At 38.0% G+C, this 21,801-nt stretch overlaps 5 protein-coding genes across 13 annotated transcripts in view; 4 read left to right on the top strand and 1 right to left on the bottom strand.

Annotated features, from left to right (window-relative positions):
* Positions 1 to 814: 814 nt before the first annotated feature.
* Positions 815 to 1,432, bottom strand: LOC110191641 (HIG1 domain family member 1A, mitochondrial). The gene has a single exon (XM_020962531.2). The coding sequence runs from the start codon at positions 1,305 to 1,307 to the stop codon at positions 1,002 to 1,004; it is 306 nt and encodes a 101-aa protein (XP_020818190.1). The 5' UTR covers positions 1,308 to 1,432; the 3' UTR covers positions 815 to 1,001.
* A 1,769-nt stretch (positions 1,433 to 3,201) lies between these two features.
* The window catches only part of SLO2 (slowpoke 2), a 101,687-nt gene continuing 83,087 nt past the window's right edge, over positions 3,202 to 21,801 (top strand). For all 9 annotated transcript variants that reach the window (XM_086827804.1, XM_086827801.1, XM_086827806.1 and 6 more), the window contains exons 1-2: positions 3,202 to 3,853; positions 8,393 to 9,115. In XM_086827804.1, the coding sequence (XP_086683930.1) occupies positions 9,036 to 9,115 (80 nt within the window). In that variant the 5' untranslated portion in view covers positions 3,202 to 3,853; positions 8,393 to 9,035. The remainder of the gene's footprint in view (positions 3,854 to 8,392; positions 9,116 to 21,801) is intronic.
* On the top strand, positions 9,215 to 10,643 carry LOC110191686 (uncharacterized). The gene has a single exon (XM_020962602.2). It carries the CDS (start codon positions 10,200 to 10,202, stop codon positions 10,641 to 10,643), a length of 444 nt encoding a protein of 147 aa, XP_020818261.1. The 5' UTR covers positions 9,215 to 10,199.
* On the top strand, positions 11,005 to 11,487 carry LOC110191685 (uncharacterized). The gene has a single exon (XM_020962601.2). It carries the CDS (start codon positions 11,050 to 11,052, stop codon positions 11,485 to 11,487), a length of 438 nt encoding a protein of 145 aa, XP_020818260.2. The 5' UTR covers positions 11,005 to 11,049.
* LOC110191649 (uncharacterized) lies at positions 11,681 to 12,272 on the top strand. Its single transcript, XM_020962546.2, has 2 exons — positions 11,681 to 11,752; positions 11,805 to 12,272. Exons 1-2 carry the CDS (start codon positions 11,681 to 11,683, stop codon positions 12,270 to 12,272), a joined length of 540 nt encoding a protein of 179 aa, XP_020818205.1.

Here is a 21,801-nt window from a genome sequence, read left to right as displayed (position 1 = left end):
TTGTAGAAGATTTTTGATTACAAATTCCAGTCGTTACTTACTGCCAGCAAGCAAATGTTTTATATCATTAACAAATAGAAAGGAGGGCTTCTGTTAACAAAATGTATAAGAAAATTTTTAAAACTAATGGATTCTCCTTACATATTATGTCTGTATACAGATTTTGGTTGTATTTTTCAGTTTGTAGTTAGAGCCAAAGGCCTGTGCCGTAAGGGTTCTTAACTCTAAGTTACTTCTGAGTATATAACTAATTGTTAACTTTAGATAAATAAATAAAAAGTAAGGATTTATTGTGTAAATATTATATAATTTACTTTGCAAAACCATTAAAGTTCCAAATGATCATCTTTTACATAATAACTCAATATACTGAAGTATATATGATTGAAATATTTATTTAAAGTTAATTATTTAAAACCGGTGGTTTTATTATACTAAATTTTATAATTTCTGATATTTTTTGTCTAGATTGTTAGTGACTATTATCTGTGGATTTTCGTGTTGAAAATAAACGGCAATTTTGAAGTTGATATCTCCTGACTACGAATCGTTATAAAGTATTACGTTAATGTAATTGGTTAGTGAAAATAATAACCAGTTATTTAAAACAGATTCACGAAATATTATAAACAATTTGATAAACCAAAGATACAACGTTTTAATGATCTGCTACACTTTTTAATATTTTAATAAATAAATAAATAATAAATTTTTTAATAAACTTTAAATAAACCTTTAGAAATATTTGTTTTTGCTCGTTGCTGACAATAATAAACCCTCAACGAAAGGAAAATTAAATAAATTATCACTAAAATTTGTTTTGAATTTACTAAAAATATTTTCTTTTATTATAAAATAATACTACTTCGAGGCAGAATGGTGATGACATTGCGACATTTGCATGGATGAACAATAATGAACGACACAGGGTGGCCAATGTGGGTGGCTTTGTATTTGGCACAAGATGATTTGGCGATGACTTCTTTGGAGATCTTCACTTCCTAGTCCTGGACTGGCTTTGGCTCCTCCGTGGGCGCCTTCTCGAACAGGTACTCCTTGGCCATGGTGTAGGCCAGGCCAGCTGTTAGGCATCCAACGACCGTTCCCTGGGCTGCCACTCGCAGTTGCATCAGGAAGACACTGGTGCTCATCGATCCACGATTACGGTACTTGTACGCCCCCACCAGTCCGGCTGCCAGGAATCCAGCGATGCCCACCAGCATAAAGGGTGACTCCTTGGCCTTCCGGGCAAACTTGTGCTCCTGGGCGAAGTCTTCCTCGCTTTCGAACAGGGATTTGGCACTCATCTTGACTTTGGAATTGTGTAAATTGTCTGGTTAAAACTGGTTTTTGGTGTTTTGCTTTCTTTGCTCTGCAGTTAGCTGTTGTTAGCTTGCTTGGTTGTTGCTCACTGAGTCACTGATGAGCGATCTCTCTGGCTTTTATACGCTGCTGCCACGATCGGTGCGAATGAGAGGGAAAGAGAAACGAAAGCGGCCTTATCGGGTGTATATATAAACAAGTTGCGTATATATTCAAGTAAAAATATATAAGTAAATATGTATGTAAATAGACCTTCATGTTCACACACAGCACGTGGTGACTGAGCTCATTTTTATATTTTTATATATGGTAGCTGGTATGAACCAGCCTTTGGACATTGTGATGAAATGCTTCGAGAAGGTTAGCGTGGAATCAGTTTAAATTTTTAACGTTTCCTCAAACTCCCTTTAAAATAGCAAATATTTCAGTTAGAATTTATCCCCACGCACTTGCTCCAGCAGCTGAACACTTTCCAGTTGACATTTTGCCGAGTCAACCCGAAGCCGACATAAACAGAGAGCCGACAGAGAAAGTGTGAGCACGAGAGAGCGACGAACAGTTCGATGGTGTTGGCGCATGGCCGACATTCACACACACTACCATAGATCGGCCGCCTCTCCCGTACACGTACACGAAACGAGCCTCCGAGAGGAAAGCAGAGCGGCGGAAATAGTGAGCATGTGTGGGTGCGTCTCTCGGGGAATTTGCTTACCAGCAAAGATCGGGTCTCTGTCGGCTACACGGATAGAAAGCAGTGGGCTTCGTTCGTCAAATGGGCAGAGCACTTGATCAGAAGGTAACAGACAGCCATCCGAAGATCAACTCAAATAATATGCAATAATATGACAATAATTGAATATAAATAAGTTAAGAATAAGGCATATACAGGTGAAAAATAAAGTGTTCTAAGTTTGTGAAGGTTATTTGTAGGAGATTGCTAGGCAAACCTAATTGTTTTCATTCCTCTATACACGATTTTTGGAAATTTTCCATTGCTTCTGTTGTTCTGTTGTTTGTCGCAAACAAAACGGAATTTGTGGCCAAGTGGGATGGAAGATCGCATGTGTGCGGGGCAGAGTGAGAGTGAGAGCGAGAGCGAGAGCCAAGCGCATGCAAGTTGTAAACAAGTGGAAGAGAAGCAGGCAGAAAGTGAACCAAACAGGTATGGAGAGAGGGAGGGAGGGAGAGTGGGTAGAACAACAAAATAGAGGAAACAGCGAATAGCAAAGAGCGAACCGGGTTCGATCAGCAATAGATGGAACAGCAATGCATTGAAATGGCATCGAATATGTATGTTATCGAGTTGAAACTAAATGCGGCATTAAAATAACACCAATTTGTTTATGAATAAATTTTAAAAACTACTTATTAATATTAAAATATTTATTAGGAGGTGGAGTAAATTATTAGAAAATATATAAAACAAAGAAATAATGTTGTATTAGTTATTATATGTATATATCCTAAATATATAAAATTTAAGTTTATTAAGGAAGTTGTTCCATACTTTTATTGTTACATATTTTGAATTATGTCATACCTAAGATAATTAGTTCTAAGAAAAATTTATATAGTGGCTCCTTCACTGGGTTGCAAACTTCTGATTTATTAAATAGAAATAGAGACACTTTTTAATTTAATAAATATATATTTTAATATAATTAATAAATGCCAAATATGTTCCCCATTTCCTCACCCTAGACTGTACCCAAAGCTTTCGTCGTGAAAGCTAATGCTAGCTTTTGCTCACAGCTGATTTTGATAAGAGTCGCCCACGCGGCGTATTTAGCTCCTCTCCTCTTTGCCCCCCGTATTACTTTTCCTCCATCCCCCAACCTTCGCCTTCGCTCTCGCTTTTGCCTTATTTCCTTTCGGTTTTGGCGCTTTGCTTTCAGTTCAAATTTAGCGATGCGCGCGTGCGGTTGTCGAGCTGTGAGAAAATAACTGTAAAAGCGCCGTTATAAGCTCGGTTTTTTTGTGATTTTAGTTATATTTTGTGGTTCTGGAACACCTGCTTAGGCAGCGGCTTGGCTGCACACCTCACCTGGCTTTTGTCGAGGTGTGGGCAAACTTTCGACCCCAAAGCGAAAAAAAGAAGAAACTTTTTGCCACTTGTTTGTTTGTTCCTTCGCGAGTGTTTTGTGTGCGTGTGTGTGTGTGTGTGTGTCTTCGTGTTTGCGCCAACTAATCCAAACAAAGCATGTGAAGTCGGGGAAGAAGAAGGGAACAAATCATCCCACAACAACAACAACAACATGTTATCCCCTACGATGTCAATGGCATAAAGTGATCTGATCGTGTTGTTAACTGGCGTGCAAAAAAAAAGAGTGAGAAAAGTTTCTGGCCGTGTCCAGCTGAGGCGGTAAATGCAGTAAAGTTTGCGGCTCCTTTTTCTTCGAAAAGTTGCGATTGCGAAATGTCCTCATAAAATATGCCAAGACATTTACATCGCCACCAGCAGCAGGAGCAGCTTTAAGCCCCTCTGGCCGTTCCCGCTGGCCATCAAAGTGTTAAGGCGTCATAAAAAACGGTACGCAAAAAAGTGGTCCCTCGGTGGCCATTGAATAATGCATTCAATTACGAGTGTCACCAAAAAATACATATCTATATATATATATTAAAGTAAAACAAAAAGTAAACTGGAATTTATGTGATAGTAACTCAAACGAGCACAGGAGAGTGTGTATATTTCTCACCTATGCCTGTTGTCATGTCGCGTGTGTGTTTCAAGTAATGTTTGGTCTTATATTTAAGCAGGCTCGTTATAATTAATGCAGCAGGTAATAAAAGGGTTGTGTAAACATTATATATCATCCCCAAATAAAACAAAGGAAATCATCATAAAAGAGGGAAAAAAGGGTTAATGACCACAGTAGTTTTTTTTCCTATCTTTTGCCTTTCACTGGCAATAATAAAATGAATTACTGCAGAGCAATTATAATTGAAAATGGAACATAATTGTTTTACAAGGAATTAAGGAGAGATTACTGTGCCCTTTGAAAATAAAGCTGGAAGATTAAAGTAAAGCTACAATAAACAGGGAGACTTGTACAGTAAGACACTGCAGAAAATTATTTTGTTTAACTTTAGGAATAATAAAACGATTTTATTTAGCCAAAAATTTAAGATTAAACTATACTTTTCTTTTTAAAAATTAAAATAAAATTGAATAGTGTATTCCAGAGATCATTATTGGTTTCTTAAAGCCTTTTAAATATGTTTGAAAGTATTTAATATATTACTTTACATTTCAAATTATTTTTAATATTAAATTGCACTTTTATTTTCAATAGTTGTATTTTTTTTCTTACTTTTTCCTTACTTACCTTTTCTAAGGCAATCTTATGCCCGATTATAAACAATATTAAATTCCCTTTAAAAGCAACTCCACACCCTACAAACGTTTCGAGTGAATGTTTAATGAAAAAATCCACTCAAATATAATTAACAGCTTATCCCAAAATCATTTAAGGGCGACAAAAATGTGACACAAAACAACAAAAACAACAAGGTCGCCTTCAAATTGTAATGTAAAATTGAAAGTCAGCAAGGGGACTCCCCCGAAAAAAAGCCCTTAGAATCGGATGAGCGAGCGAGACGACGAGACAGATCAGACTGCCATAAGCCTTAAATATTTATAAAACGATTAAGCAAACTTTTATATATTTTATTTTTGCAAAACGCCATTTGCACCCTGCTCAACTTTGGTTCTTTATTTCTTCATTTTAATTTTTTTTTGGCGCAACCAGCAGCTCTTCATGAAATGTTAATTTTAATTAAGCGACGCTGTGCAGCTGAGAAAAGAAAAGGGAAGCCGGGATAAAAACCAGGATTAAGGCGCTGAAGAGGAGCAGTATGTACTATATATGTATAAATGTGTGTATGAGTGTGTGCGAGTGACGGGCAGGACAATGGTAAAAACAAAAGCAAAAAACAATAAGTCAGCAGTCGACTGATGATGAGCAGGTGTACGGGAGCAGGAAATGCGGATTTCCTTCGCGGAAAAGCGGGTCAAGTTTTTGTTATAAAATATTCCAAGTGTCACAAAAAAAAAGAAGAATATATAAAGCAACGAAAATAATAATAACAAGTGGTAGGCGGAGGCGGAAGCAAAAGGGAAGGACCCCACCGCGGATGCGGCTTGTTTAGCAGCTTCGGGGTCCTTTAGTTAATACTTGTGCAGCAACAGCAACAACATCAACAAGATAGCAACAACAACAACAATAAGCAACAAAGAACAACAACAAGAAGGGACAAAAAAACAAAGACAAACTGGCGACGACTTCTTGCGGGACATTGTGTAGGCCAAAGAATAATAAAGGCTAAGAAAAACAAAGACGGCAAGAAAGTCCTTTTCCCCTCTCTGGCAAACAGTGTTGATGATGGGAAAGTGGAAAGTGCACCTAAAGAAATTAATCAAGAAATTAGTAATGAATTAATTGAACTATATTCAAGTCAAATTTCTACTCCATCCGTGAGTTAGTAGTAGATTTAAATTGTCCTCCTTGCTGTTGGGGAGTGAGACGCCAAAAGGTATGCTTTATTTTTTTTCAAACTTTTGCGATTATCAGATTTTTAGTTTTTTCTTTGTTATTTATTTTATATTGTTAATACATTTAAAATAAAAAAAGGAAAGTATGTGGCACATTTTGGGGAATTAATAATTTATTACAAACTTTATAATTCAGTTTTTTTTACGGATCTCTAATCATCACAGAATAATGGAAACCTTCTAAACTTATTAAAATACTTCTTTATTTATTTTTCAAGTGTACCTTAAAATTTTTAGAAAATATTTATTTATCTTTAATCATATTATTGTTATAAATATTTTCCAAGTGTATTAACAAAAGGTTGGGGCCAACTGAACGAGACACGCGAGTGCGAAAGGCTTAGGGAGCACCGGTCTGGGCAATTATTGTTGATGAGTACACCCACACACACATACACTCAGACAGATACGCACACACGCAGCTATATAAAGGTATAGAAAATATAGGTCCAACTCTTCACCCCTTCTCACCCCTTCATGACACGCAAAGTGGGGCTTTTCTTTTTTGGAAAATAATGGAAGGCTTCCTTCGTCCCGCCATCGCAGTGCATGGAAAACAATAATTTGTTATCTGTCCGCTCGGAGATCCTCTTCTCGCACTTCTCGTAGGCCCCTAAGAGGAGTCTATAAATCACAAAAACCAAAAAATATCATCTATGCGTGGGCCGGCAAATCGTTTTTGTGTGCGCTCGGCAAAAACATAATTAAGACATTATGCTCCTGTCGATTTTTCGGGGGGTTTGGGCAAGTATATCTTTCCCAAGGATAGAAATAACAATGGGCAACCTCATTTAATGTGGCGGTATTCCCATAAATAATGATTAGAAATTAAATGGGTTTTGGCACGGGACAGGAAATCGCCTAGAAACCACGAAATAAATTGCTAAACTAACGAGCCCAAAGCCGAGGGAATCAATAATCGACGAGGTTAGCTTGTGTGGAAATTAAATTAAATTAAATTAAATTAAATAAGGGCTTTGGTTATGAAAAATAAATCATTGTAAATTATAATATATGCTTGCTTGTACTGATTTATCATAAATTAAAGAAACAGAAGGCATAAGCTAACAAGCAATACAATTTACCATAGTTTTGCATAATGTTTTCATAATTTATATGTTAGTATTATGCCAATAGCTATACAAATAAATGTTTCGCATTGTTTAATCAATTCGTTACTTATCGATTGGCTTGTTATTTTAACCCTCTTCAAGGTCTTAATTATGAATTATGCAAATGTCGTCCATTTTAATAATTAATTTGGTAGAATATATGTGTAGAATTTAATCTTTATTCTCGCCTTATTAAGCAAGGACTGCCACTGGTTTTCCCCCAGGATATGTCCCGTTGGTCCTAAAATTTACGAGTTCCTTACGCTTGTGCAGGCTAAAACTTTAATGCCGACAGAAAACTATAAATCTAATCGAGAAACTAATTTTGCAGCGCACAGGCCGAATAAGGAGGAGAAATGAGATTCAGAAAATAGAGACAGATGCTGTGTACAAATTTGTTAATTTCGCCGACGCTAATTTGCTGTAACTAATTAAAAAACACTTTAAAGTGAAATATTCCACAGTCGCATAAATATGCCAATGCTCTGGCAGAGACAGAGATGCACGGCGAAGCAAATCTAATTAATGCGCAGAGGAGAAAGTGAGGAAAATTTATTTGCTTAGCGCGCACACCGGCACACCTGGCTGGTCCTGGATTGTCCTTGCGTCATTTTAGCCTGGCGGCAATAATTGCGTAAATTTTTCACAAACAGACAACAACAAGTGGGGGTGGCGGCACTTGGAGAGCCTTCAAGTGCCAGCAATCTGCGCTCTGTGTGCTTTGTCTGTCTAAGAGATGATTTGATTTGGCTGCCAGTAAATAATAAGCCCGCACACGGGCCCAAAACTGAAGCATCTCCTATATAGTATACAGTCTATATAGGGCTTTGTACCTTCCTCACTCATGTGTCTAACTGTCTGTTTGTTTCTTTGTTTTGTTTGTTTGTTTGCTCGTCCTTGGCACTTGTTTGCGTGTGTTGTTTGAATTGAATTTGTTGCTCTTTGACGTGAATTGGATTGCCGACAGTGGGGATTTATGGGTCAAGCTGGAAAGGTTTTTTCAAAAGCCAAAGAAATGCGGTTGAATTGAAATTTTATATAAAATAGGTTAGACAATTCTGAAAAGGTTATAAGGATGAGTTTCTTAATGCATTTAGGAAGTTAAAAGTTAAGTATAAGAAGCAGTTAGGTGGAAGATTTTCTTTGCAAAACAAGCCTTATATTTAAAGGTTAATAAATACCTAATCAGAAATAAGTATTTGTATAATCAATCACTTTGTTTTACCAGTAAGAAATATAACTACTTTTATTTGTTAAGGAAAAGCTCTACAGAATACTCAGTAAAAGGAAATTCAATTTGTTTTTCGCCCAAGATTCAAGTACATCAATATATAAATTGCTTCTTTATGCTGAGGACCTTTATTGATTTACCGTATTTCCTTTTTTTTGTGTTGCATATTTTCAGAGCGGAGCGCCATGTCCGAACGGAGATCAATAATCGAGCACGCACCTGTCGCGGGACCGTTGTAATGCTAATAAATTCAGCGGTGCCATCGGTTTAATTAAGGAACCGTCAGCACGGGGCTCCGCGGAGGGTCCTCGAGGCGGGCCGAAGAGGTGACCACCGTGCCGAACGGAGAACCTCTGAGGGATAGGAACGGAAAATAAGGCATTGTTCGGCTGGCAGGACACTCGCCAATCTGTGGACGCGCCTCCGTTCGCCGCGGCCCAATCGGGCCACTGGCGGCTACCTGCTAACGGGCACCAGTGCGCCGCGCGAGGATGAGTTCGTCGCAGGACGACGGCATCTCCAGCAGGAGCAGCAGGGGGAGCATCATCAGCTGGGACGACGGGGCTACGCAGCCGCTGCCGAAGAGTGCTTAATTAATGTGACGGACTTTAGTGATATACAAATAAGTGACGGAACAGGTGCAGAGGCGGCAGTGGCAAGAACCATCACTGAGCTAAGAGTGCCAACCATTACGACCAGCCACATCTCAGGCAGCAGCAACACCACCAGCAACATCTGCAACAGCAACAGTAGCAATATTAACGGCAGCAACATCAACAACAGCAACACCTGCAACAGCAACACCAGCAACAGCAACATGTCGCGCATTATACAGCCACGGTATCGTTTCCGAGATCTACTCCTCGGCGATTTCTCATTCAACGATGATGGCGAAAGGTAAGTGAATTCCACCATTTGCCACCTGCCAACCGCATATTGCGTATACGCCCCGTGTCACCAGAGTGTCAATATCAGCACTTACCATCACCCGCCAGCGGGTCCCAGAATAGAATCTTAATTACACTCGCCAACTGCATTTGGCAAAACGATTTCCCACTTGCGTAACGCCACTGACCTGGCGATCGATTAATTGATTTTTTAATACCTTCAGGAGGGGGGAGGGGCTAATGCTTATGTCCTGTCTGGTGTGTCCTCAATTATTCAGTCGAGGGTTTAAAGCTCGTTAGCTAATCGAAGTCCAAGACATGAGGGGCCAAGCGATTGGGGAAATATTCTAAAAGGTCAAGCAGGTTGTGGGAAAGTTTCATCAGTTTTAAGATAAGGAAAAACTAGGTTAAGCTATTCTGGGAAAGTCTAAAATAAACCTAAAACTACTTATTTATTCTTCCTTAAATTAAATATAGATCCGACTCAAATATTCTACTCACTTTAATATTGAATTAAACTCACATAACTCTATGAATAATCAAAGCATGGAATCTGTCACAATGCTTGGCAATGTCATTGTTCTAACCTCCACCTGTTCCCTATGTCACGGGGAAAATCCGTGGAGAGACCCCTAAAACCAATCAATATCCGCAGCTCTTTCAATTCGGTTTGAGTGCCAATTCAGTGACAGGAAAAAAATGTAAAAATAAAAGTAAAGTCCAAGCAAACGAAGGGCGCGAATAATTTGATTCAGCTTTTGTTTGCTTTGACCACTAAAACAGAAACCCAGCGGAACAAAGTTGCAATTTCAGCGCTTTAATAAAATGGATGCGATAATCTTCATGGGTTTTTAATCATTTAATTGTTGTAATATTTTCTGGTTTTATTTTTAAAGCCATCCAAGTTTAATTCAGCTCAAAATCAGTTAATTTAGTTATAGTTCAATGATTGTCGGACGTATTTCTTTTATATTGTTGAGCCTTTGCTTTATTTCCATGGGAATCAAGGCAAAGGAGAAGGTATGCTGAAGAACTATTATATCTATTCACAAAATTTAAATAAGTAATAATATTTACAGGATACAGGTCACACAATGAAGGCATTTCTATTGAGCTCTGAATTGAATTATAGTAGAGTTTATGTGGATTATTTTGGTTTGGCTCCCGGGGAAACCCAAAGAGTTTTGATAAATTGCACAAAATTGGTGAAAACTGTGTTTTTGGACAGTCGTGTCGATAATGAGGAAACAAAACGAGCGGTTTACAATCTGAGAAACTTCTCCATTTGTAGTTTTTTAAATAATCGGTCGATTTCCAAGATTTTTTCGGTTTTATATGAAGGGTTTGTGGGTAATTCCACGGTTTTCAAGTGTCCTATTCAACCGGGCATTTACTATCTGAGAAACAGGTTCAGAAGTAATTTGGTTCCAGCATTTCATCCCTCTGGCACTTTCCGTCTAAGCTCCAGAATAAAGGTGGAACCAAAGGGACCCATTGCTTTGGAGCTCATCTGGCGATATAGAGTTATAAGAACATGAATTTATTAAATTATTATACGTATTTTAAGTAAAGTTTATAATTATCTGACTTTAATCGAAATAGACCAACTTCTCTTCGGGAAAACTACCAATGGAATAATTACTTACTAATACCAAACACGTGTCCCATTAATTAGTAACTAAAGTGAACAATTAAAAGCTCATCAATAGGTTTTAACCAAAAACAGAGGGCAATATAATGTCGGTGGTTCAGTCGAAAAATGTTCCCCAATTTTAGTAGATGGATGTGGATTGTGGTCTGGCTGGGAGGCCTTGTGACAGCTGCGAATATGGAGGTAATAGTTTCACGATTTTATTAATAAATTAAATCAAAGATCCTTAGATTAATTCCTCGAATCTTCAACAGAAACCTCAAGTTATTAGGCGTGGAGGCTCTAACTTTGTCATGGAAAATCTGATCACTAGTTGCGATCACAATTATGTGGATTATTTTCGTAAAGTTCCCAACACCTTAAACCTATATACATTTCGAGTTGTCAAATTGGCATCCAAGTTCACCATTGACATTGCTGTCAGGGTTTTAAAAACCAAAAGAGTGATGTACAAAGTGGACAACTTGGATGGCTGCTACTTCCTTACCAATCCCCTCATGAATCGCGTTTTTGGTTCTGTTTACAAGAAACTGATCGTGAATGGTACATTCTTTAACTGTCCCATAAAGCCGGATGTTTATTATCTGAGGAATGAGGGATCTGTGGAAATGTTGCCCAGTTTTCATCCACCGGGAAAGTATCAGGTGACCATGCGGGTCAAAATGCACGAAAGTCCGGGTCCGTTTGTAATGGAAATGCTATGGATTTATAGTGTTGTGAAAATTAAATAAAATCTTTAATATCTTCTACTCATTTAAATAAAATTCTGTAATTAGTTCAATTTTTGTTTGTTAAAAAAACTTAATTAGTAGACAGTTTTATTTGTGTTACTGTATAATATTCCACCTGAATAGCTTCGATTAGGGTCAATTAAATGCTCATAAAATGATGAAAAATTCAAAGCCTATAGTTAGTACTTGTCCCATGGCTCTAGTAGTTGGATGCCTTATTTTCCAGTGGCTCTTTTGCTTTCTCCTCCTGGAAGCAGCTGATGAGGTAATCAGATTTCCCTGGTAAATTGTTTGTTAAGTATTCTCAATTCGGACAGCCGCAAATTGTCAACAAGGGCAATACCCGGATTATAGTGGAATCGTTTCAAACGAGCTGCGACCACGACTATGTGGAGTATTTCAAAAAGGTTCCAAACTCCGACTTCCTCTACCATTTTCGTGTTGTCAAATTGGCAGCTGCTTTTACCATCGACATAACCATGAAAGTGCAGAAAACCCATAAAGTTTTGTACAAGACGGAAAATATAAATGGCTGCGCATTTCTGAACAATCCGCTGATGAGCCAGGTGTTTGCTGCCACCTACAAAAGCCTGGTGGTCAATGACAGCTTCTTCAAGTGCCCCATTAAACCGAAGGTTTACTACCTCCAGTACAAGGACATAGTTCCCATTCCCGGCTTCCATCCAGCAGGACGCTTTCAGCTCACAACGCGAGTGAAAATGTCGAAAAGCCGGCATCCGTTCGTCATGGAAGTTATGTGGAAGTATAAAGTTGTTCGTCTCTAATAAAAGCATTTGCATTTTTTTGTGGATGAAGAATGTGCAAATTTTCTTTGTCTTTTTATTGCTAGAGTTTAGGTTTAGTGATAGCCAGGTAGTTGGTGAAATATAGTTTAAGAGGTAGCTTTAAAATATCTTAAAGAACGAAAGTTTAATTCTGTAAACTAAATAAAATAACATGGAATTATTTCCAAATGATTTTTAGTTCGCAAGTGTTTTAAGCTCCTTTAATGGTTGATTTTTTTACTTTCAATATAAACGTAAAAATGCTTAAATGCCAGAGAATTCGGTTCTAGATGGTGGTATTTAAGGGCTGTAACTTTTTTAAGGTAAACATCACCTACAACCAGCTGGTTCCTTTAAGAACCCAGTTAAACGAAGGGTTTACCACCCTAATAAACCTAATAATGAGGCCCATTTTCTATGAAACAAAATACCTTGAAAACGGTATTCGGCTGACTTTTGTTATGTAAATATATTAGTATTTGTAACAAAGACATTAGCTTTTGTTGTTTGTCGAGCAATAAATTAATCTTACACCTGAATGATTTCGTTTGGAAGCCAATTAATTGCCCATCAGTTGTATTTTGGTAGTGAAATTTAACATTACTTTAGGTTTTTCAAAGCATTAATATTTACTCTTCATAGATGCAGTAAAAAATATGTTTTTCTTGATGCATTTTAAACAGTTCTATTTTTGAAAATAAAATACCACTTTAAGCTCTCGTTTTGGGTGAAAATTAACAGCCGTGATGGAAATCCTCCGAAAGTATACAATTGTGCTCATCAAATAAAAAACATTTGCATTTTGCGACGGCTGGTGCAAATTGTCTTAGTTGGCTCATTGCTCATACGCCGTGTAGTTCGCAGGCAGTTCCTCATATGTTGCTCATACGCCGTGTAGTTCATGCATTGCTCATACGCCATGTTGTTCGCACTCACTCCCTGAGGTGCCATAAGGTGGCTTGAGAGCATGAAAGTGCGAGTGCGAGTGCGAGTGCGTTCGTTTGGCACTCGCAAAATCATAATTCGCCGGCAATGCCTCCTTTGCATTTAATGTAGCGTAAACATTTTAATTTTTTATAAGCTTTCGGCCTGCCTCCATGCCACCCTGCTCAGCTGACTGCGACGTGCGCAAGTGGCCGTGGCTGTTGCCTTTATAATGCCACGTAGTCCCAACCACTTGGCCCGGCCCATGGCCCCTTGGCCCATGGCTCATGGCTCATGACGGTGCCCAGTGTGCCTTCGGTTTTTTTACTGTGTCACGGATGCCTGCACGTCCTGGTCCTCCTGCCCGGATTCCCTACCTGAAATCGGTTATAAACGGTTTAGCAAGCTCCGGCGGTTAAGGGTTTTTGTTCCCCAATGCCTTAGGGTTATTATGCATGCCGCACATTCACTCCCAGATCCTTATTTTGTAAGAAATTCGTTTGTACACAAATCCACGAAGAGGCAAGCATATGTGTAACTTAATATGCTAGATTGTACTATACTCTGTTAACGCTTTAGACTTGCTGATGGATTTAAATTTGAAATTTATGGGGCTTGGATAGGTTCTGTGTATTCTTTCTGGTTGCTTAAAATTATATTTGCAATCAAAATTATTTGTAATAAGTCATTCTATTTGTTGATCTATGTATATTTGCCAAAGCTTATTTAGCCTTGCAGTTTGCAATTAAATTATAAAATATGTAAACTTAAAGGATCGAATAGCTAAGCAATGATTAATTTAATTAAAATATTCGCATTCTTTGCATTGATATTTCAAATGACAATTTTCCCGACAAATCAAAGTTTTAAAAACTCATAACTAAGCCAAAAAGGCACTAATTTCAAATCGAAAAGCTGTCCCATGTTAGTTTTAATTAGGTTAACAAATCTGCATACTCAGCTTACAATTAAAAAAAATTATTTTTTTCACCCATTTTTAACCTCTCTTTTTTATTGAAAAAAATAAAAAAAAATTGAAAAAAACTTTTTTTTGCCGGATATGCCTAGAAAGATTCGCCTGGTGATGCTGATCAAGAATATATATGATTTATGGGGTCGGAAATGACTCCTCACATTGTTACAAGCTTCTGATTGAAATTATTATACCCTGCAAGGGTTTAAGACAAGTTTTCGATTTCAAATATATCTGGCATACATGGCGTATACTTAACGTGAAAACTCCAAAATTAAGTATACGCCATGTGTGTTAAGGGGAAAAGTCTAAAATTTATACAAATAAGTAGTTTCAGTAAAAAAGAAAGTTTGGCAATGCAATTAAAAGATCGATTCTGAATTCAATCAAAACTAAGCTTAAAATATATGGTATTTATAAATATTTTCATAACTAGGCCAAAATGCATTAATTTTAATTCGGAAAACGGTCCTATGTTAGTTTTTACTAGATTAATAAATCTGCATACTTTGTATAAAATTTAAAACATTTAAAAATTTTGACAATTTTAACGATGCAACCTTTTAATTTTTTTTGTTGAAAAAATTGAAAATTTTTGAAAAAAAAAATTTTTCTGCCGGAGATGCCTAGAAAGTTTCGCCTGTTAATGCTGATCAAGAATATATATGATTTATGGGGTCGGAAATGACTCCTTCACTGCATTTCATGCTTCTGACTGAAATTAGAATACCCTGCAAGGGAATTCAAATATTTCAAATCTTTACTGGTTACCTAAACTTGTGCGATATTTATATTTTATTATTTCTTATTTTTAAACCCTTTACAAGAGTATCCCTTATTTCGCCAACCAATTATTTACCAAAACCCCACATTCATGCTGCACTCTTGAAGAGTTTCGTCTGGGTCTTGGGCTTAAAGGCTTTGCGACACCGAATACCTTTTTCGGCGGAACCCTTTTTTTATGGGAAATATTTAATAAGTTGGCGGAAATTACGCTTTTGTTTTGCGAACGTTGACGACTGAGCATAGCGAGATCAAGATTTATGGCTCCTTAAATACAACAATTTTATGGCCTAATCCGGCCTTTGAGGCAGGGTCCAGGCCGGGAATATTTAATTGCCCCTCCGAATGGCAATGGAATTCGTGATTTTAATGGCCACACGTTCCGGTGTACCAAGTTGTATGTCAAAACGACTTCGCAATTTGTTGGCACTCGTTAACGGATGAAATTGTCCGCATTCTGTGACAAATATAACGATTCCGGCCAACATTGCTCATAAAGGTCAGAGTTCGGGCTACTTGAGAGGATCCGTGAAAATCCACTTTGGCTTCATTAGCACACGAAAATTCTCGTTGAACATTCACTGGAAATGGTTTGGAAAATGAGCACAAGATTTTTCACGGCACAACACGGGGAAAATGTTCAATTAAGCCGAATTTTGGGGGGGCTATTGTTTACCTTTTTTCTCCAAAAAAGGGGTTTCCGCCCCGAAGACTTTCTCATTATATCTAAGTGGCGGAAGACCCTGGGAACAAGAAGAAAAAAAATAAAAATAAACATGAAAGCAACAACAAAGAAATGCCTCAATAAGTTTGAGAAAAATTGGGAGAAAATCAAGGGCAAACCTCTGCAGCTGAGTAATGGCAAATTACTTGTTTTTTCGCACGTTTAACACAATTTTTCCGGAACAAGAAAAAGGGAGCCGAAGGAAAAAGGTAACAAGAAAAATCTGAGCACCTGTTAGGTGTACTTTGACTTTGCTCTCCGCCAACTAAAGTGCAGCTTTGGCCTTCCTGCAAATACCTCAACATGTCCATTAGCGCTGATTATGCGGCTTACCAGAGGGGAATATAAACGGTATATTAGAGCCCGGAATGATGGCCTGTTTGTGAAATACAATTTTCTGACATTTCCCATTACCATTCGTGCAAGTTTCGGACATATCCCCACGTGAGCTGACACACTTGTGTGCGGTTTGCCATAATAACTTATGTAAATCGTTTCCTTCTCAACAGCCAGACTCGGGTTTTTTCTATTCACCTTCCACCAACGATCAACTGCAGCACTGCCTGGAAAATTATTACTTACACGGGGTGCTCTTAAAACAAAGAAGGGTATACTGCACATTTACTATACTTGGAAAATAGGAAAATAAAAAATGAAGCATAATGTTTGAGGGGGAAATGATTATTCAATCCTAATTCCTTATCCTATAAAACTATTAATTGGTATTCAGGTTAAGCCAAGCTAAAAGGTACTTTATAGTCTTAATTAAAGGGAGGTACTGCTACTGCTCTGTTCCTATCCCAACCAACCCCTAGTTAATCCTTCAGTACCTTCAGAGGTAGAGGTGGTGGCTGCCTTAATCCATATGGCTATAATTATAATAGCATTGTGTACAACGCACCCACAGGCTGTTGGCTTTCCGTTTTCAATAATGGATATGTCTGGGGCTGCCTTAGCCGAGGGTCCTTCAAGGCTCTCTCCTGTCAGATTAATGCCTGCAAAATGGTGTGCATTATGCATTCAGTTCTATATATAGGACCCTTGGTGTTCCGCTATTAAGCTTTTGTCGCGGAAGTGGGTCCTTTACTGATTTAAATCTTAAGGTACAAAACTAGGACTATGAAATTGACGGTCTAAAAGAAGTTAAAAAGATTTCCTGTGTAATTAATAATCCTTAAGGATAAAACCATTAAATTCCCTTTTCAGATACCTTATAATTCCTGCATAGATATATACACAATTGTATTATATTGTGGCTATTCAGAATGCTTTCGTTTCTATTTTCCAAGCTTTAGCAACGTCAGCGCCTATTTTTACACCTGGCAACAAAAAACAGGAGCGAAAGAGCACCGCACTCGAAGGTGAACCCGGCCTGAACCCTCACATTTTCGCATCGGGTCGAAAGGCAAAAGAGCAATATAAACAGCGTTTGTGTTCATCAATGAATGAACACACTCGTAAATAAATAATTATGTGTTCCACAAACTATAGCCTTTGGATCGATGGAGGTCAGTTCTGGTTCGAACTCGAACAATTGCGATGGCATCCGAAGTGCAGCCGTTTTATTACCACTTTTGTGCTCAAAGTAAGAGTGTGCCAAAGAGTGTGTGAGTGTGTGTATGAGTCTCTGGGTGTTCTGTGTGTGTGTGTGCTTTAGTATCTGTGATTTTGTGTGTGTAAACTGGGAACAAAGGGGGGGCTGTGCCGAAAGAAAAAGTTCAAAAATCAATCAACGTGCGAAAAAGGCAATTTGTGGCTAGCAGTGAGAGAGAGGCAAAGCATCAGAAGCCAAAAGGAGCAGCCAGTGGAAAAGGACATTTATTTTTTTGCCAAGGAATAAAATATATACTCTAACATATTGGTTTAGTTATATAAAATCTTAAAAAAATTTATTTACTTAGTTAAACAGGTTTTCCTTGAACATTCTTAAATATAAAGCTAAGAATATTTACATTCTAAAAGGATTCTTAGATAAAAGTCTATAAAATTGTTTACAAACTTAAGAAATCAATTTAAGTTGCTTAAAATTTAAATAATTAAACTTCTTTTTAATGCATTTTCAGTATTTTGCATTCCTTTATATGTATAATTTCAAACAGTTGCCAAAAATCCCATTACCCTGACGTCATTGAGGGTATGGTCATGCTTGAAAATTCTATTATAAGTAAAGTTTCCTGGCTGCTTCCTGTGTGCTGTGCAGGTGTGTGTGTCTGTGTGTGGGTGTGTTTTTTTTTGTTGACATTTTCTTTTTTTTTTTTTTTGCACCGGCAAATGTGGCGTAAAACATGAGCAGCATTTGACTTTTTTAGGGATTTATCCAGGACGGAGACGGTGTCCTTTTTTATTCTTTGCTTGAGAAAATAAATATCTTAGCCTGGCCTGTTGGTCAATGGTGCATTTAATAGCGTTCGCTTGGGCAGATTTCCACACTGTTTATTTGCGACAATGAACAATACGGAATTTTTTCAATTTCCTGCCGCAGTAAGTCATTCTGTGTATATGTGTGTTTGTGTGGAATACGTCACAGGACCTCTGCCCACGTCTAAAATTTAATTAGCCCACGGCCCATGCATGACTGAGGCTGATGACAGACACTGCCGAGAGACGGTTTTAAATTTAGCAATTACGTGGCTTTTCGCCAAAACAGGTAGCTTCTCCAGGTGGCTTGGAGCGGATATCCTTGGCGAATCGAAGCCCAAACCGAATCGAGTCAAGCCATGTGGAAGTGAAGGATACTGCCGACCGGCTGACTGAGTCCGCTGACTGATTGTCGGTTCGGATCAGGGTCCAGGCCAGCGGACAGGACAATCCTGGTGGCATTAAACCGATTCCATTCGCTATGAGTTTATGCAAATTTTAAAGGGATTTTACAGGCTCGATTTTGGAGGCAATTGCCTGCCTGACAGACAGACAAGACAGAAAACAATAGGCGCCAGCGATTCGTAAAAATATATATTGAACGCACATGAAGCGTTATTAATTTCCCTGATTTGACGGATTTTGCAGAATTGAATTTGGGGGAGGAAAATACGAAAAAAAAAGATGCAAAGAGTTAAATCAGTTATTGGTTGGAATGGAAATATTTCCATGATATAGGTTATTATTTTATGGACAGGATTTCATGGGAAAGGAAATATACTAAAATGCTTAAAAGTAAATAAATGAATTCCCTTAAATACAAATAGAAAATATTTGTAGTTGAGTTATTATTTATTTCTATAGAAATCTAGCATTTGTATTTGAAAGCTTTTTACATTGATTTATTTATTACTTTTCTTTCACTTTCATTGTAACATGTTATTGCTAAATATAGATATAGATTTCTCCTACAGCTTTATTCCTTTTTTTTATCCCAAAGTCTGACTGACAAACCGCTAAACAATTAGAAATGTCGTTAGCCGTTTTTTATGTTGCAGCTTAGATGAGGCCATTAAGACAAAGCTGGGCAATAAAATGTTTATTATTTATGGTCACTTTAAGCTGTGCATAAACTTTAGATACAGCTGGAGGCCAAACTAAATCCTTGAGGTTAACTAACTCTGCAGGATCTGCTTAGGCTTCTCAGTCTCTATTTTATTTATTTATTTTGTTAGGAGTTCAGACAAAGGAATCACTGCTTGTGATATTTAAACTGAATATTCTATTTCTCTGGAAAATCCATCTCTAATTACTTGGGAAAACATCAACTGAAAGCAACTGCTCTGTTCGCAGCTCATTTGCGGCAAATTGAAGGCATCGCTGGATGCCTCAAACCTCAAAGAGGTTCAATTGTCTCCAAGCTCTTTCCACTTGAGCAATTAAATTAAAATGAAACGTTTTAGGTTTCGTTTGGCAACGCGAAGAAAATGAACAGAGAAAGCAATTGCATTTAACTCGATTGCTGGGTAATGAGTGTGAGAAAGTGGAAAAAAGGAGGCAAAACCAGGACATTGTTGTTCGATATCGACTTAAAGACGCCTTTGCTATTTGTCTTAATTGAATTCACTGAATTCAGTGAACAAAAAATAACATTTGCTTTGTAATTGAAGATGGAATGATAATGTAATTGGAAAAATTGCAGGCAAATTCAGAGTAATGAGTAACATGTTCAAAATAATTGTATAAAGTTAGGAAATTAATATGAAAAAGGGGAACAAGGATGGAAGCCTTAATATTTTGTTATTTTGAAATATATTTACTTATTTTTTGGCAGTGAAATGCAAGCGTTTCCCTCAGTTAAATTCCAATTCTCTCCAATCTTCTAAGTTACACATGTTCTTCACCTACTAACATTTTACCAACTGATTTATTTTTCTATTTGGGCCATATAAAACTGCTACCAAAATAGCCATGGAAAGTAAAAGCAAACATTGAACACTATCGAAGAGGAGACAGAAACACAAAGAGGGACAACAGAAAGAAAAAGAAGTCCTTCAAGTAAACATAAAAGAGTTTTCCTTTATTTTCCCAAATGTAGACACAGGGACACACGACGGTTGTTGTTGTTGTCGTGATAAAGTGCACAGTGGCACAACGGGTTTGTTTACACTTCTCTGGGAACAAGGCCCCTCCCTGGGGGAGGCGCTGGCAGTGGGCGTGGTCATTTCCACTCGAGATCCTTGTGACGTTTGCCTTTCACTTTTGGGGCCAATACAGACACAGGTAAATGAAGGAATGCTGCATTCCTCCTTGGGTGACCTGACCTCTTGACAGCTCAGTCCCAGTATCTTTCCTGGCTTTCTCTTTGGACAATTTCCTAATGGAACATCGTTTTAAGTTTCAACGAGGAGACACAGCAACTGCATTGTCAGTCGAAGCCCGAAGCATTGAGAAAAGGAAAGTGTAGACCAGTCCAAGGATCAACTCGCCGGCTTGACATTTGAAAGCGCGTTGCCAGGAGGTATCCCCCAGACGCCTGACCGGCCATATCCATGGCTGAGTCATACATCAATTACTGTCTAACCAAATGGCGTTCAATTAGCCCTCGAGTGGGCCTGTCGCCCCTGCCCCAGCCGTTTCCTAGGAGAGACCTCGTTGGTGTGTGAGTGCCTGGCGTCGAGTCTTATTCAAAATTCAACAAGGCAGGGGCACAGTACACACTCGAAAGCTGACTTTGAATAGAGTAATATCTAGCAATTTAATACAATTTAATTTAATGTATTTAATATCAAGCTTAAGTGATTACTTAAAGTTCAATCTAACAACTAAATGTTATGATATCATTTAAGTATTACAAGATTTGGCGCTTTAACCTATTAATTTAAAGGTTATCTTACTTCTTAAACACTTTACCCAAACTAAAAATCAATCGATTTACTTAGTTTCCCTTCCACAGCACGTTCACAAACAAATGGCTTGGTGTCCATCGTAAATGGTTTCTCCCGTACCTTGGTGTATCTTTTTAACCAACTTTCACAGGCACGTTTCGCCCCTGCATAATTGAGCAAGCTGGCTTGGGTCTCCTTCTGGCCATGTTTCCTTGTTACTTTGCCATTCCTTTTTTATTTTTTTTCCTTTTTTTGGTTTGGTTTTGGGACTTGACTTAGATTCACAGATCACGAAGGGATATGCGGTGGGTATCGTGAGGTTTGAGTTAATTGATCTGACTTGAAATGTGCCGGAATGGTCCTGAGCAGAATTCAAACTAAATTCAATGTGTCAATCAAAATTTGTAACCAAAACTGGGCCGCTTCCTCCTCCATCCCTAGATGGTGTACCCAAAAGTGCGGCACACATGAAGAAAAAAATAAATATTGACACTCGCAACGGGGGCAAAGCAGCAAAAACAGAAAAAATGCCAGGATGTTGGCTGACATTTTGGCAATTGTAGCGACTCGCGGGAAACTGCCATGGTTCGTCAACACCAAAAATAAAGCAAAAGTGAAAAAAGTACGAGTGTATAATATAAAAAAAAGAAAGAATGGAATACGTGAAATGTTACATAATTTATGCCAGCCGTCCCTTATTCTTTTTCTCTTCTTTTTTTATCCTCGCCATCAGTATCGCAGTATCAGTCGTCGGAGCCTCTCGCAGGACTCGCATAAATATACATTTTAGTTTAGGCATTTGAATATTTCCTTTAGCACTCGGCGCGCCTTTCAATCTTTTGATGAGGCGAGCTGGCAGCAGCTGCGCTTTCCGCTTTT

This window comes from Drosophila serrata, unplaced genomic scaffold (assembly GCF_035046125.1).
Source record: "Drosophila serrata isolate PLE 108 unplaced genomic scaffold, ASM3504612v1 contig_184, whole genome shotgun sequence".
In the NCBI taxonomy this organism is placed as follows: domain Eukaryota; kingdom Metazoa; phylum Arthropoda; class Insecta; order Diptera; family Drosophilidae; genus Drosophila; species Drosophila serrata.
Note: the sequence above shows the minus strand (reverse complement) of the source record. Positions and strands in the feature narration are given on the sequence as shown.

Coding starts and splice junctions, on each gene's coding strand:
- LOC110191649 (XM_020962546.2), top strand. CDS start 11,681: ATGGCTCTAGTAGTTGGATGCCTTATTTTCCAGTGGCTCTTTTGCTTT. Junction 11,753..11,804: donor TCCTGGAAGCAGCTGATGAG/GTAATCAGATTT, acceptor CAATTCGGACAG/CCGCAAATTGTCAACAAGGG.
- LOC110191641 (XM_020962531.2), bottom strand. CDS start 1,307: ATGAGTGCCAAATCCCTGTTCGAAAGCGAGGAAGACTTCGCCCAGGAG.
- LOC110191686 (XM_020962602.2), top strand. CDS start 10,200: ATGAAGGCATTTCTATTGAGCTCTGAATTGAATTATAGTAGAGTTTAT.
- LOC110191685 (XM_020962601.2), top strand. CDS start 11,050: ATGGAAAATCTGATCACTAGTTGCGATCACAATTATGTGGATTATTTT.